At 48.8% G+C, this 14,808-nt stretch overlaps 5 protein-coding genes across 5 annotated transcripts; 3 read left to right on the forward strand and 2 right to left on the reverse strand.

The window, feature by feature from the left end:
- Positions 1–376: 376 nt before the first annotated feature.
- Positions 377–1,688, forward strand: F5891DRAFT_654352 (uncharacterized protein). Its single transcript, XM_041372652.1, has 10 exons — positions 377–593; positions 657–679; positions 737–746; positions 793–812; positions 863–895; positions 959–1,055; positions 1,111–1,139; positions 1,196–1,226; positions 1,291–1,323; positions 1,375–1,688. Exons 1-10 carry the CDS (start codon positions 566–568, stop codon positions 1,632–1,634), a joined length of 564 nt encoding a protein of 187 aa, XP_041221177.1. The 5' UTR covers positions 377–565; the 3' UTR covers positions 1,635–1,688.
- Positions 1,689–6,904: 5,216 nt separating this feature from the next.
- On the reverse strand, positions 6,905–7,935 carry F5891DRAFT_959773 (uncharacterized protein; the record flags this gene model as incomplete). The annotated part of the gene is made up of 3 exons (XM_041375679.1): positions 6,905–7,175; positions 7,229–7,584; positions 7,633–7,935. The coding sequence occupies 3 exons, from the start codon at positions 7,933–7,935 to the stop codon at positions 6,905–6,907; spliced, it is 930 nt and encodes a 309-aa protein (XP_041221178.1).
- A 1,234-nt stretch (positions 7,936–9,169) lies between these two features.
- Positions 9,170–9,757, reverse strand: F5891DRAFT_1193936 (uncharacterized protein; the record flags this gene model as incomplete). Its single annotated transcript, XM_041367855.1, has 1 exon — positions 9,170–9,757. The coding sequence occupies one exon, from the start codon at positions 9,755–9,757 to the stop codon at positions 9,170–9,172; it is 588 nt and encodes a 195-aa protein (XP_041221179.1).
- A 590-nt stretch (positions 9,758–10,347) lies between these two features.
- F5891DRAFT_1130510 (uncharacterized protein) lies at positions 10,348–13,722 on the forward strand (the record flags this gene model as incomplete). Its single annotated transcript, XM_041364543.1, has 10 exons — positions 10,348–10,651; positions 10,751–11,262; positions 11,313–11,514; positions 11,572–11,800; positions 11,853–11,982; positions 12,033–12,208; positions 12,257–12,740; positions 12,878–13,007; positions 13,061–13,443; positions 13,471–13,722. The coding sequence occupies 10 exons, from the start codon at positions 10,348–10,350 to the stop codon at positions 13,720–13,722; spliced, it is 2,802 nt and encodes a 933-aa protein (XP_041221180.1).
- A 202-nt stretch (positions 13,723–13,924) lies between these two features.
- Positions 13,925–14,276, forward strand: F5891DRAFT_927437 (uncharacterized protein; the record flags this gene model as incomplete). The annotated part of the gene is made up of 2 exons (XM_041373899.1): positions 13,925–14,035; positions 14,082–14,276. Coding segments are annotated over 2 exons (306 nt in total), but the record flags the coding sequence as incomplete, so codon positions are not given.
- Between the last annotated feature and the right edge of the window lie 532 nt (positions 14,277–14,808).

The raw sequence follows: 14,808 nt of genomic DNA on the forward strand, positions 1-14,808 counted from the left end.
GGCTTGAACTATGGATTATCATGATTATATCAAAACGATGAACAAAGATATGACAAGGATGGAACGAATCTGATCCAGAACGCACTATGATGTTCAATGCATCATGCACTTGCACTGCCAAATACATTATGATTGATGATTCGTGATTGACATATGCTGAATACCTATACGACACCATCCTCGAAATTGCACACGGGAGACAATAAGCCTGTGACACGCTAGAAGCCCTATTTCTGATTGTACAGGCTCTAGGGCTGATCCTGATGATATCGTGTCTCAGTACTTAAGCAAGGCCTCACCTAAATATACTTACATACCGCGAGCAAATGCCACAAGTAAAAATATCGACTCATCAGCGTACTATAGGGTGATAGTCTAACTCGGTAACAAACAGGCATACACAGCCGTGGTCATCCAATGTCAAGTTACTCCCCGGCCGGTACATCCAGTGAACGGTGAAACACTTCTATCACGACCACAGCAAGCTAGTTAAGTTTGAACTTACACTGACTTCAATGATATCCCAGCGTCTACGCCATCACCTTGATGGGTTCACAGCCCATTCATGAGAGTTAAGAGGGCGCATGATGTGTGTGCGTGTGTGAAACACATTTTTGACCTCCAGATGGTGTATTCAACTGACGATATCGCAGAAGCGAGGAGCTTGCAGTCCTTTAAGGTGTGTCCCCTTGTCGATATGAGGGTGGATCACAATTGACAACTCATGTACCGTCAGTACATACTGGGTGCGTACCGCCTGAATTCAAAATTCTTTGTCCTAACACAGTTCAGCGTCATTGACTGCATTATGGGTAGGATTATTCTGATCTATCTACGTCCGCTGTCGAACTCGCTTATCCAGACTTGCGATTATACATGTTCACTTCATGAAGAGGTGATACCCTCATTCTATGACATACCTTGGGTTTGATATCAACAATATCATTGCTGTGCACAGTGGACATTTTTGCTTCGATCACGCTGGAGCAAGATGAAAGGACTCTATATCGTTACACGATACCTCCCCTTTATCTTTCTTGCCACAAATCTATATTGTGCGTCCCGCTCCAGCACATCGCTCTGATGATGAATTGACACTTGTTTTTTTAGTGTATTTTATCCCGAATGAGACATCAGGTGTATGTGATGTGGTGGAAGGTTCAAGAACGAACGACTTACTGCATGACTTCGCCAGAAATGCCGGGTGCTGGAAAATACTCAATCAGGTACGTGCGTAGTGCATTCATGTATGCACGTCCTTTCTGAAGGCTACTACTTTCCCTACCACAGGTCTTGGAATAGTATTAGTCATTGTCTCCGAAAGTATCTCTCATTCTCCCCGTACTATGTGTGTTTCTGATCTGATTCATCCAGTTTTTTTTAGCCTTAGAACATATGTGCTCTGGAATAGAAATAGAATCTTGCTCGTAGCCATCTTGTTCACCTCTTTCGTGAGTTCCCAATTCACTCACAATACCGAAGCTAGTGGTAAATGCATCGGCCAGACTTTTCCCGCAGCATCCTTCAGCATTTTCTTCGCTGCTGGCGTCCCCACAGCATGTATTCGTTCTCACCTTCCCTTTGGTGTTCCACGACCACTTAAACATTCTGTTCCCTTTCACAGATACGACTAGCGCGATCCCGGGAATCACAGGGTGCTACCGGAATTCGACAGGTTTCCAGTACGTCATAGCATTTCTTCTCCTTTCCGTGTTCGAACTGGGTGGGTAACCATGGGCATATATCTGTACAAACACACGCTAACAGGTATTCTCCCCAGGACTCATGGTGCTCACGCTCATACGCGCCATACAGAACTGGCGCATAAACCAAAGCCGTCTGTACGTTGTCCTGGTGAACCATAACATATCCTATTATGCATGCGGTTTCCGTGAGCTTACACTTGTTCGCGCTGTTTTCTCATACTCATCCATGATCATTCTCTTTCCTGAAGTGCTCTCGGTAACGAACATTTTCGCATCGCTGCTTCTCCAGGTACATGAATATCTTAAATCCCTTCTATGATCGAGCCGTTGATGTTCTGCGCTCCAGGACTCCTACCAAACCTTTTTTTTAAGTATGTACCGCCACATCCTCCTGCTAACAACACCCAAACTGTACACCCACATATAGTCTCCAGATCATCATACTTCCAATTCTTGCTACGCGCATGCACCTCCATCTCTGGCAGGTGAATCAACATCCACACGGCTCTACTAGCAATCTCGTGCATGTTCCAATGTCCGACATCTCATTTGCAAATCCCACGGCGTGATTGTCTTATCCTGTGGCTTATTCGGTGTCGTTCGTGGAGCGAGGTTTGGACCGTACAAGATGACTGGTGGGAGTGGGTTTGGTAGAGTTGGTTACGTGCTTAACTTATAGGATGAATCTGTCGCAGGGTGGTAGGAGCATTTGGATGTCCTTGATCTATTTAAGACCTGTATTTTTTAGTGTAAGCGGTGGCGGCGCAGGGATCCAAATCTTGAGTGTGCTAGACTCAAAATCAAGGATGATCTAATTCTGCTCCGGAGTCCTGCTACACATGATCATGTATATTACGAGAAATTTGACTTGATCACACAGCCATGGATGATTACTCATATAGAGGGTTCACGACAAAGTTGTATGCCCCTCAACTCGAGTTCCTGTACATGCCTTTGACTGCAGTCTCGGTCTGTGCAAACGAAGGGTTGGGTCGGGCTCCAATTGTTCAGCGCATTGCATAGTCGTGGAGATGGTCTGGAATAAGCGGCTGTTCTTCCAGTGGCGTGAAGGATGACGACGTCTTAGAGCTAGTTCGGCAACTCGATATTTTCGATATTTTTCAATATTTGCTTTGGCATGTTTGCGAAAATGTTCACCGGCATCGTTCCGAGATGTCGGAGCTCGAACCTTGCTTCTCTCCTACTGTACATATTATCAATGGATGTATACCCTCATCTAACCCTAGAGCGGCGTAAGAGGCTTTTTGCTGGTGCGGTCGCGATCACTGCGATCTGTGCACAGTACACTACTCTTCTCATGGCCCAACCTGAAGTCAATGCTCCCCCTCACTCCAAGGCCCCACCAGCGCAGTGGAATGATGTCGAGACTGTTACCCTTGTAGACTATCTCTATGATCATCGCTCAGAGGCTGAAGGGGCAGGCAACTTCAAGCAGCAGGTTCTTGGCTCTGCTGCAGAGTTCATCAACAATCATGAGGCGCTTCAATCCACTCGCGCAGGTCCACTGAAGACAGCGAAATCAACTCGAAACAAGTGGACATCAGTAAGCCCTATTTGATCTCATCTGATCTAAGCTGACGAGTCTCATCTAGCTTAAAAACATATTTCATGCTATCGAGAAGTACCGCAACCAGACAGGGGTCCACTGGGACAATGAGACTGGAGCTGGGATTGAAGGAACTGCGGCTGCGGCTGTATGGACATCGTATGTCAAGGTATGTCCCCTCTTCGTCATATTGATTTGAGCGCTGACTTTTGTCAGGCAAATAACCTCATGCGTCCTTTCCGCAACAGGGGATGGGAGCATTATGAAAAAATGCAGACCATCATCCCATTGGGCGGCGCTAGAGGGCGGCACGTCTTCCGTCCAGGTGGCGCTGCTCCCTCCACCACCAATGCTGATAACGATCTTGCGGATGCTGCTGGCCCATCAAGCACTGCTGCTGTTCCTGCTGCTCCAAGCGCTGCTGCTGTTCCTGCTGCTCCAAGCGCTGCTGCTGTTCCCGCTTCTGCAGGCCCATTAAGCACTGCCGCCACCTCTACGTCCATCACTAGCTCCACTCCTGCACGTTCCACCGCCATCTCTACTACCGCTGCGTCTACCGCTGCGTCTACCGCTGCGTCTACCGCTGCTGGCTCTAACGCCAGCAAGCGCCCATATTCGGATGTGATGGGGGACATGGAGTCAATTGGCTCCACGCACTTGTCATCGTCCATGCGACCTCCTTCCACCACGCTGGTGTCAGCCCCCCCATCCAAGAAACCACGGACTCCGGTGGTGTCCCAGAACAGCCGTGTCACCAAGATCAGCAGTGCCGCCAAGGCTGCAAAGATCACGCCGGCAGCTGCTGTGGTGGGGATGCAAGGCACCATCAACCGGCTCACCGACGTCTTTGAATGGTTTGTCAGAGGAGGGCCTGATGGTGCACAAGGTAGTGAGGACCTGGTCATGCGAGCCGTCAAAATCCTGGAAGGCGAGGACTCTGACATACCGCCGGACCAGCAGGCTGCTCTCATCATGTTCATTGGTTCAAAGGGCAATGAACATTACCTCAAGTTCTACGTGAATCTTCAGGAGAAGAGTAGGAGGCGTGCATTCGTGGGGAAGCTGATCGGCGAGGCAGTTGATGCAGGTGATGCCGGTCCAGCGCCGCGTGTTGATGCTGAAATGACGGGCTGAGCCGCCTGCCAGCAGGACAATATTCGTTTTCAATGTTTTAAATCTCATCATGCTGTGTGTGTTCGCTCGCTACTTCTTGTGTTGTGTTGCTATATGTTGTACTACCTACCACCTGTGAACTGAATAGAATAACTCTTGTGTGTCAATAACAAGCGCGTTCTCACTTCATTGTTCATTGTTCAGTATGGAGCACAGTAGTAAGTACAAAGTAAGCCTACACATCACTATCAGTATCATCAGCGGCATCAGCAGCAGCATCCTCGTCATCGTCCATGATATCAAGTGCGTCTAAACCCCGTTCCTGTATGACGCGCTGATACTGCGTCCACATCGCTGCTGCAATGCGATCACGCATCGCAGCTCCTTGACGAAATTCCTCCTCGTTATCCTCCTCAATAGCTGCTGCGTCATCCTCCGCGGCCACGTCAGCGCCAAGACCACCACCATCCTCAACATCTTCATCTTCGTCATCAGCAGGAGGATGACCCTCGCTAGGGTCACGAAGACGAATGTAGTTGTGTAGGGCGCAAAGCGCGGCTGGAATCTGCGCTTGAATCTCCATAGCGTAGGCCGGTGGTAAGAGCAGTATGCGAAAACGTTGCTTGAGAACGCCAAAGATGCGCTCAATGACGTTTCGTGCTGACGCGTGACGTAGATTAAATAATTCCTCCTTGTTAGAAGGCCTGTAAACTTAGTACTTAGCACATTGAAAATCAATCGAGAATGAACTTACCGTATATTGGCGCGACCCCATTCGGCAAGATGATAACGCACGCTTCGGTAGGGTACCAGCAACCCAGGACGTAGAGGATATCCTGCGTCGGCAAGAAAATATTTGCCAGCGGGAGTGCGAAAGTCGTAAGAGCAGGCGTCCTCGTAGACGCGAGCATCAGTGGCCGACCCTTCCCAGCCTGTAAGTGCGTATGTGAAGTTGAGCTCGAAATCGCATGCGAAAAGGCAGTTCTGCGACACGAAGCCCTTGCGATTACGATACACCGGACGTTCGATGGCCTTAGGCGTGACGTGGATGTGACTGCCGTCGATCGCCCCAATAGCGTCCTTGAAAAAGGGCCACCATTTGGGGTTCTTCCGAATTTTGCGGGGGACCGAACCATCTGGAAAGCGCACGTATCTTGAATAGAACGGGTCCGACGTGAAGATGATAAGCATCTTGCGGAAATAACTACATACTATTAGATACTGTCACTTGAAATAAAATAAAATAAACTCACCGTGAAATCGTTTCGTTCGAGCGTTGAAATCTCTCCGCAACATGCCTGATTGATAGGCCAGTCACAGAGGTGTAAAGAAAAATCGCAAGTTGTTCCTCGAGGGACACAAACTTGGAGTCTGAATGGCCCATGGTGCGAAGCTCGGAGATAAGCTCCACAAATGCATTGGCGCGCATGCCAAGCTCACACCTGATGCGCTCTGGGTGACCAGTGAGCAACTCGATCACCCAGTCTTGCCCAGTTAGCGCTGAAGTGTGATAGGGCTCGGGATCTTTGGGATATATTGATTGTAGGATGCCGTGCGTAGAAGCAACAACGATGCTGATTACGAGTACCATGCATTTGAGGAGTCGTTCCCGGACCTCTGGCCGAGGATTCGTCATGAGCGCTGCTAGGCGTTGGCGCTCCATCGCGAACCCCAGTGGTTGGGGATCCATCAAGGTATATACCCTACCCTCATTATCACTGATCTTGTTGATAAGCTCAAATTCAAGCTCCGAATCGCCTTGGACTTAGGGGGAGCATTGACTTCAGGTTGGGCCATGAGAAGAGTAGTGTACTGTGCACAGATCGCAGTGATCGCGACCGCACCAGCAAAAAGCCTCTTACGCCGCTCTAGGGTTAGATGAGGGTATACATCCATTGATAATATGTACAGTAGGAGAGAAGCAAGGTTCGAGCTCCGACATCTCGGAACGATGCCGGTGAACATTTTCGCAAACATGCCAAAGCAAATATTGAAAAATATCGAAAATATCGAGTTGCCGAACTAGCTCTTATAGAAGGTGATGCATCAGTAAATTCTCACATTTCTTGAACTGCCTTTTTTGTAACTTGCCGCCGGTTAACTTCCAAAAAAGGTGCGGATAAGCCACGCGCAAGAACTGTGACACCCACTTGCCACAAGCAATTTTAAGTTGAAAAAGCAGATGCCTCCTCTTGACTGGACCTTTTTCCACTCTTATTTTGGCCTTTTTTCGATAATTTTGCCTTTGTAAGTAGTGCAAGTGCTAGCAAAAGTAGCAGCAAGTAATAACACTTATCTCACTTATTTTCTACTTGTTTGCGACTTAATCACACTTTTTGAGAGAAAAATGACGGCAAAACATAGCATTTCAAGCGACAAGTAGATTAAGTATAGAAAAAGTTGGACAAAAGACACTAAAAAGGAGTTTCAGAAGCAGCAATTAGCGAAGCAGTAGCATACTATGAAGCAGTGAAGCAGTAAAGGAGATGCATGCAGTGGGCAACAAGAAAGACAACAACTAGAACCCTATGAGTGCGCGCTCATCCTCCGAGTCTTCGTCTGGAGCGGAGGGTGCACCGCGCCTCTTAAAGGCAATCTCCTTCGCCTGTTCCCAGATATCCTGGATGACTGAGTCTTGCAGGCGGTTGATGGATGTCATGTAGCGCCTGGTCATTACACCGAAATTAGTGTCCGAGAACGCCTTTCGAGAGCCGCTGATCTTGCCCGAGGACTTGTTGAGAGAGTGAGGGACCTTGACGGCCTTGCCTTTACTGTTCGCCTCCAATTCGCTGACAAGCGTCTCGGAAGCGATAAGGCGGATGGCACGTTCCACCTAAAACACAGGAAATAATTAGCCGTGCTGTGAAGAGAGGGCAGGAAGATACATGCCGCTGCAGTGCAAAGGCTGAGTGCACCTTTTGCATGCGCTGTTGTGTGATGGTCGCCAATAGCACCCAAAGTAGCGCATGCGTGCTGTGTGAGTACCTGAATGATAAGCTCAGACTCGAAAGGGTTCTCCAATTTCCCTTCCTCCGGGATGTTCCCATACAGGAACGCTAACTTGACAAGTAAGCTCTCGGAAAATGCTTTGCGATCTTCATCAGTCTTGACATCATCTTGCAACGACAGGAAGTTTGTGTATACCGTGACAGCCGTGGTGCCAATGCAATTGCGCCACTCTGATAGCCGTTGCAGAGCCTAGGAAAAAATAAAGGTCAGACATGAATAGTGTCAAAGATAACTCACTATAGCTATAACGGGTCCATCATTCGTGACGATATGGGGGATATCTTCATAGACAGCATCCCAGGTGTCCTGTATAGTAGCGTGGAACGTTGCTTCCGACTCGATACGACCCCAGACTTCTTCCTGGTCTCCGATAGCAGAAATGAGAGTGGGAATGAAGGTTGTGCTCCACCTAGCCACTGCCCGAGGTCCTCCAGGAAGATGCTTGATCCTATATGAAGAACGGGGGAGGATCTCCACTGTCACCTCTAACGGATTCGTGGGACCAGCCTGAGGTTTCACAGTACTTGGAATGCTGGACATGCTGCGAGAAGACTTCAGCCGCTTTGCTGCAGGGGGGGCATTGCGTTTGACGCCGACACCGGTCTATAAATTTTGTAGTCAGTAGAATTCAAATAATTGAACCCAAAGCACACTACCGTAGAAGTCAACCGCAAGGACACTGGTTTGTACTCAGTCTTGACCACAGTCTTGACCACAGGCTCGACGTGAGCCACAAACTCGATTTCGGAGGAGGGTGAGTCTTCGTCGACCAGGCCATCCTCGATCATGAGGTCGTCTTCGATCATGAGGTCGTCTTCGATCATGATGTCGTCCTTGATCACATCCATTAACATGAGGTCGTCCTCGATCGCAAAGTCATCTGTGATCATGAGGTTGTCCTCGATTAGAGTGTCCTCAATCAAGTCATCGTCAGTAATGTCATCCTCAGCATCTACGAGTTTGCGCTTGACGCTGGTAGGGCGGGATAAGTAGGATGGAGCGAGACGTGGAGGCCGGTCGGCATCATAGTATCCTTTTGGAACCTGTGCAGAAGGAGGGGGTTCAAGATCAGATTCCCTCTCGGTATTGGAATCATAGTCAACGAGGGAAGTTACTGGAGGAGCAGTCTCCGCATTCACCTCAAGATCATCGCCCACGAGATTGAAGGCACCATCATCCGCGGTGACATCAGGCTCAATCGGGTCGAGCTGCTTGGGTGCCAGATTGGCATTGCGATGGGGTAACTTCGTTTGAAGTCGAGAATTCTCTGAGACCTTTTGAGAAATTTTGACACCCTGGAAATGCAGTTAGCACATAGAAATAAACTAGATGGTTGGACTCACCTGAGAAGCCTTTGATTTTGACATATGAGCGAGTGCTTGAGAGCGCTCGACTGAGTCGGTTAATTCGTCGTCTGCAAACAGAGTTGTAAAAAGATCCGACACGTCGTTGGCCCCAGCATCAGGAGTATCGATAGGCGTGAGTAAGGCACCACCACTACTCAAAGTGCTCCCCCTGGTGAGCTTAGAGGAGGGAGTGGCACTAGAGATAGTAGTAGAAGGCGCTCCAGAAGCTCTCCCACGGTGCTTCAAGTTGGACTCGGAGGATGGCTTTCCAATGTGAATGTGCGTCCTCCAATTCGGGATACGACCGATATGACTGAATTTTTTAGAACCAGGTGGAGAGCTAGCATCGTCATCATAGACCATAAGATTGAAGAAAAAAAGTGATGTTTCAGTCAGATGGAGCTTCATGGTTAAAACGATTAAATGCCTTACACATCCGAGTCAGACGACTTATCATCATCACGTGCCTGTGTTGATTCGTTGGCGATAAGGGCACCCGCCACATCAATCGCATCTCTCACAGGTGTTTTCACTGGGATCACCATCCTCTTTCCCTTCTTCTTGCATGCTCCTGGCATCTGCACCTCCAACTCCTCGTCTTCTTCACTCCCAGGATGCTCAATATTGGCACTGGCTGCTGATTTATCAGCCCTGCCACCATTGCCTATAGCGCCAACAGCCTTACCGGCAGCCGTAGTCAAGTCGGTGGTCTCTGGAGCTTTCACAGCCTTTTTCACAGGACGAGGACGAGGACGACTAGGCTTAGGTGCATCAGCACGCGCAGCAGCTTGGTCTGTCTCCATCTTTTTATGAAATGCCGCAACGCGCTTATTAGTTTCCAGTACAGCTGCTTTACTTGCCTTCTTCTCCTCTTCTTCACGTTGGTCGTTGGCGGCCTTTTGAGCTTTGGTACGTCTTTTTGTACGGTTTTCGCCCCCAGTCAGAATATGTCCTGGATGCTGAGTTGCATTCTTAGGTCGAGTCGCCATGCGTTTTGGAGCTGCGCTGGTGGGCATGGTGTCAATGGAGCGTTTGGGAGGGTAAAGAAATTTGAGGGCGATGGTAGCTCACAACAAGGTATGTTTCGTCACCATTCTTCAAAAATTGTAGTCTAAGCTGACTCTGAATAAATATCTACATTGACCCTTACCAAGCTGACGTACCCACTAGATTACCGCGATCCTTTCGCGCCTGCCACTCCCAAATGTTTGTCTACCAGTATTTTTCACCAGCCCCAGTAGTCTGAATATTAATTTTTACCCATAGTTTTGCTGCAAGGCGTCAATGTTCATCAAGCGCTTCTCGGCAAGCAGTTTGAACATCAACATTTACTAAAACCTGTCCGGCAAGGAGGCAGTTCAGTAACACTTTCGGCATATTTCGGGTGCTGTGAACCCAGAGTTCACTGTATTGGACACCTTCAAGTTTCTGGTGTTGCTCGAACGTCAATGAGCCTATGTAATTTGGGCGCTTTCAAGAACCCCTGAATCTAGCCTTCATTTGTGCATTTAGCCTGGTTTGGTCACATTGGTGCCGGTCCGAATTTCTCGTTCACCTTCAGATATACTTTTCGACTGCCAACATCAACTTGGCCTACAACACATATATGCCTCCCCGCCGTGCTCACCACCTACTTCAGCTTCCATGCCCGGCTCCAGGCTGCGCACGCTGGTTTCGAAACCAATCAGGTCTCACTCAACACAGGCGTTCACTCCACCCAAATATACCTGCTCCAGGACCTCCTCAACCATCCCGGTCACCATCCCACCCTCGAGATTTCTCACCACCACCTCCGGATTTCTCACCGCCTCCTCGGGATTTCTCACAACCTCCCCAGCCATCACCTCCTATGCCCTCTGAACCAACTCATGAGGATTCGGACAACGCTGACGCAGAATTTACCGATTCAAGTGAGCGTTGTTATCGTACATACCATTCGATGTTAAACGGTACGTTCATTTACATCTGTACTCTTGTTGTTTTTGTTTTTGACTTAGATCTATGCTTAGGACGACCATGCACGGCTGATGGAGAATTTCTGCCACATGGCGCCCCTCCAACTCCCATGCCACAAAAGGCTCCTGACGACTGGAGCCCATATCGCAATAGAATAGAATTTGAGGCGGCTGAGTTTGCGTTCAAAAAATGCCATATGTCTGCCAAAAACCTGGATTTCTTATGTGATTTAATGGCCGCAACTCTCGTGAAACACCGCGATGTCCCTCCATTCGCCGATCATAAAGATCTCCACAATGTCATAGATGCGACACAGCTTGGTGATGTCCCCTGGCAATCTTTCTCGGTTCAGTACACAGGAGAACGCCCTGAGGTTGTCCTGCCATGGATGGATGATGAATTTGATGTCTGGTATAGGGACCCTCGCGCGATGGCGCACAACATACTAGCCAACCCCACCTTCAAAGATGAAATCGACTATACGCCATTTCGTGAATACGATGCATCGGACAAGACGCGCCGTTGGAAAGACTTCATGTCTGGAGACTGGGCATGGAAACAATCAGTATGTTTTCCATCTATTACTGCTCGGGACAGAGCTAACGCTTCATCAAGGACATCATATCAAAAGATCCAGAGACGCATGGATCTGCGTTAGTCCCAATCATTCTCGGTAGTGATAAGACTACCGTTTCTGTGGGCACTGGTAACAACGAGTACTATCCCCTCTATGCCTCGATCGGCAATGTACGCAACAGTGTACGGCGTGCTCACCGCGATGCTCTTGTCATAATCGGTTTCCTCGCCATACCCAAAAGTACGTGTGTTGATATTTTAGATTTTATTGCGCCTCATCTGACTTACTGCACTACAGCTGACAAGAAGCATTCAAAAGATGATGCGTTTCGGATATTTCGTCGCCAGCTATTCCACAGCTCGCTATCTGCCATTCTCTCTAGCTTGAAATCCGCAATGACCGAATACGAAGTTGTGCGCTGTGGAGATGGACATTTTCGGCGCATTATATACAGTCTAGGACCCTACATCGCGGATTACGAGGAACAACTAGTGCTATCCTGTATTGTTAAGCATTGGTGCCCGAAGTGAGTATTGGAAGTTGTAATCATTATCCATCTGTACTAACAATACACATAGATGTATTGCAGTTCGAACGAACCTCGACAATGGTGGCATGGATCGCTGTCGTGAGCACACTGAGTTCCTTATTGGTGAGCTACATGGGGATGTATTATGGGATGAATTCGGTATCATTGGTGATCTCGTTGTGAGTGGAGCCGGCCGCTCTGCAATTCGAAACTAATATGTATTGTGTAGCCCTTTACGAACGACTTCCCCCGAGCAGATATCCACGAGTTACTGTCATTCGACCTCCTCCATCAGCTCATCAAAGGTGCTTTCAAAGACCATCTCGTCGACTGGGTAGCAAAGTACCTCAAGGCTGTGCACGGGACCAGGCGGGCGGAGGAGATTATGAGCGACATAGATCGCAGGTATGCCCTTCATTCATTATATTGATATTCTCTTCTAATTTAAGTCAGAGTCGCTGCTGCACCATCATTTTCTGGTCTACGACGATTTCCTCAAGGCCGCGACTTCAAACAGTGGACGGGTGATGATTCGAAAGCGCTCATGAAGGTCTTTCTTCCAGCTATTGAAGGCCATGTGCCTGGAGATATGGTTCGCGCATTTCGCGCATTGTTAGAATTTTGTTATCTTGCGCGGCGCGATGTTGTCACCGAAGATACCCTGAACCAGATGCAAGATGCACTTCACCGGTTCCATCGCTATCGCCAGATATTTGATCTCGTTGTTCCTACCTTCTCACTCCCTCGCCAGCACTCAATGATTCATTATACGGACATGATTCGACTTTTCGGTGCCCCGAACGGACTATGCTCGTCAATCACAGAATCAAAACATATCAAGGCTGTAAAGGAGCCTTGGCGTTGGTCAAGCAGGCATAATGCTCTTGGTCAGATGCTTGTAACCAATCAACGCCTTGACAAGCTTGCAGCATCCCGCGTGGACTTTGATGCATGAGGGATGCTCACTGGCACTATTTTATCAAGTGCTTTAGCCGCTCTCAGTAAGATTTCTTTCTCTGGTCGTCTTCTCGCATACTCAAACAGCAACATACAGCACCGGATGAAGATGAACAGGCTGTCCCTCCTATTGCACCACAGCCAGATGCCCATGCCATTGAACCGCAACCAGACATCGATATCGATGACGGTGAGGTAGTTGATGGTCCAACAGTACTTGGTTATGTAGTGCTTGCCAAAACTCCTCGTAAGTGATACCATGCAGCGTCAAATCTCGATGCTAACTATTGTATCATACAGAACGAAAACGGGCGCGAACAGTAGCGGCGTTAGCACACGAAGTTGCTGTTCCAGATCTGCGACGCCTCATTCGACACTTTTTGTTCACTCAGCTCAACCAAGATGATCCCTGCGATCCTGCAGATGTCCCAACTGGTAGCTTGCCTCGGCATGAAGGCAAGCTCCAGGTCTTCAATTCTGCTGCCGCAACCTTCTTTGCTCCCAGCAATCTGAGTGGTACTGGTGGCATGCGACGGGAACATATCCGTGCATGTCCACTCTGGAGAAACGAGTACCCGCGCAATGACTGTGTGTTCATCGACACTGATTCGGACGCTCAAGGCATGCGAGGACTCGAAGTTGCGAGAATTGTATGCTTCTTTTCTTTCAAGCACAACTGGGAAGTATATCCATGCGCTCTCATTCATTAGTTTGAGAAGATTGATGATTGTGCTGACGAAGACACTGGCATGTGGATGGTCCGTCCCAGTTTCCACGAGGGTGGTTCCCGGAACCTTGCTGTTATTCATATCGAGATGGTGTTCCGTGCAGCACACCTGATACCTATGTACGGTTCGGAGTACATCCCTCACGACCTTAAGTTCTACCATTCCATTGATTGTTTCCGCTCATTTTATGTCAACAAGTTCGCTGATCATCATGCGTTCGAGATAGCCTCCTGACCGCCATGTATGGCATAGGTACGTCTTCAATTCAAATTTTGATCTGTTTTTAACGGTCAGATCCCATTAGAATATTTAATTCCTCGAGATCGTGCCTCTATCGACAATGATGGACTGGTCTGGCGAATTCGCAAAGTGGGCGCCAACGCTGAAAATGATCTCGTACAAGGGCAACCCTGCACAACGTCGAAACCTCCAAGGCGACCTGCAGATGGGCCAGTTCCAGGTTCTGCTCACTACGTACGAGTACATCATCAAGGACCGACCTATTCTCAGCAAACTCAAATGGGTGCATATGATCATTGGTAAGTGGGTTTGATTTTTTTTTTTGGTTATGTTGTTCATGCTTGCTATCAGAGGGACATCGCATGAAGAACACCCAGTCGAAACTTGCACAGACGCTGACGCAGTACTACCATTCCCGCTACTGCCTCATCCTCACTGGTACCCTTGCACAGACGCTGACGCAGTACTACCATTTCCGCTACCGCCTCATCCTCACCGGTACCCCCCTTCAGAACAACGTTCCCGAACTATTGGCCCTCCTCAACTTCGTCCTGCCCAAGATCTTCAACTCTGCGAAGTCACTCGATGAGGGGTTCAACACGTCATTCGCGAACTCGGGTGTGGAGAGCGATCACGGAGAAGAGTGTCGAAGAGGCTATGAGAAATGGCGAGGAGGACGGCAAAAAGGTTCGTGTTCGTTCTACCTAGTGTACAATGCTACAACGCTGACGGCTTATATTTACAGGCCACGAGACACTGAGACGACACTATCATAACGAATGGTGAGTGCTCGTCGATTATCGGACATCTCAGTACTCACTGTAGTTTGGAATCACCCCACGCGCCTCACGCAACGCGTTTCGTCTCGTCTCGATCCCTGCTCCACATCCACCTCTTCATCCTTTTCCAAAAGCCCAACGAGGCCCCCTCCGTGTTCGCCTCCTCCGCCTCCGCCTCTGCTTCAGCCCGAATGGCAGCATCCGCCCTGATCACTACATCGCCCCACTGGCGCCTGCTCCCCCGCCCGCAAACGAACGTTTTTGAGGCTGCCATGGACTGTAATCAACACCATCTCGTCAA

This window comes from Suillus fuscotomentosus (genome assembly GCF_016647785.1).
Source record: "Suillus fuscotomentosus strain FC203 chromosome Unknown F5891scaffold_64, whole genome shotgun sequence".
NCBI lineage: Eukaryota > Fungi > Basidiomycota > Agaricomycetes > Boletales > Suillaceae > Suillus > Suillus fuscotomentosus.

What these genes read in the sequence shown, in the direction of transcription:
- F5891DRAFT_654352 (XM_041372652.1), top strand. Translation starts at nt 566, where the DNA reads ATGAGAGTTAAGAGGGCGCATGATGTGT. An exon ending in TAAGAGGGCGCATGATGTGT is followed by an intron (nt 594 to 656) that starts GTGCGTGTGTGA and finishes ATATCGCAGAAG; the next exon opens with CGAGGAGCTTGCAGTCCTTT. An exon ending in TCTTGCCACAAATCTATATT is followed by an intron (nt 1,056 to 1,110) that starts GTGCGTCCCGCT and finishes TTGTTTTTTTAG; the next exon opens with TGTATTTTATCCCGAATGAG.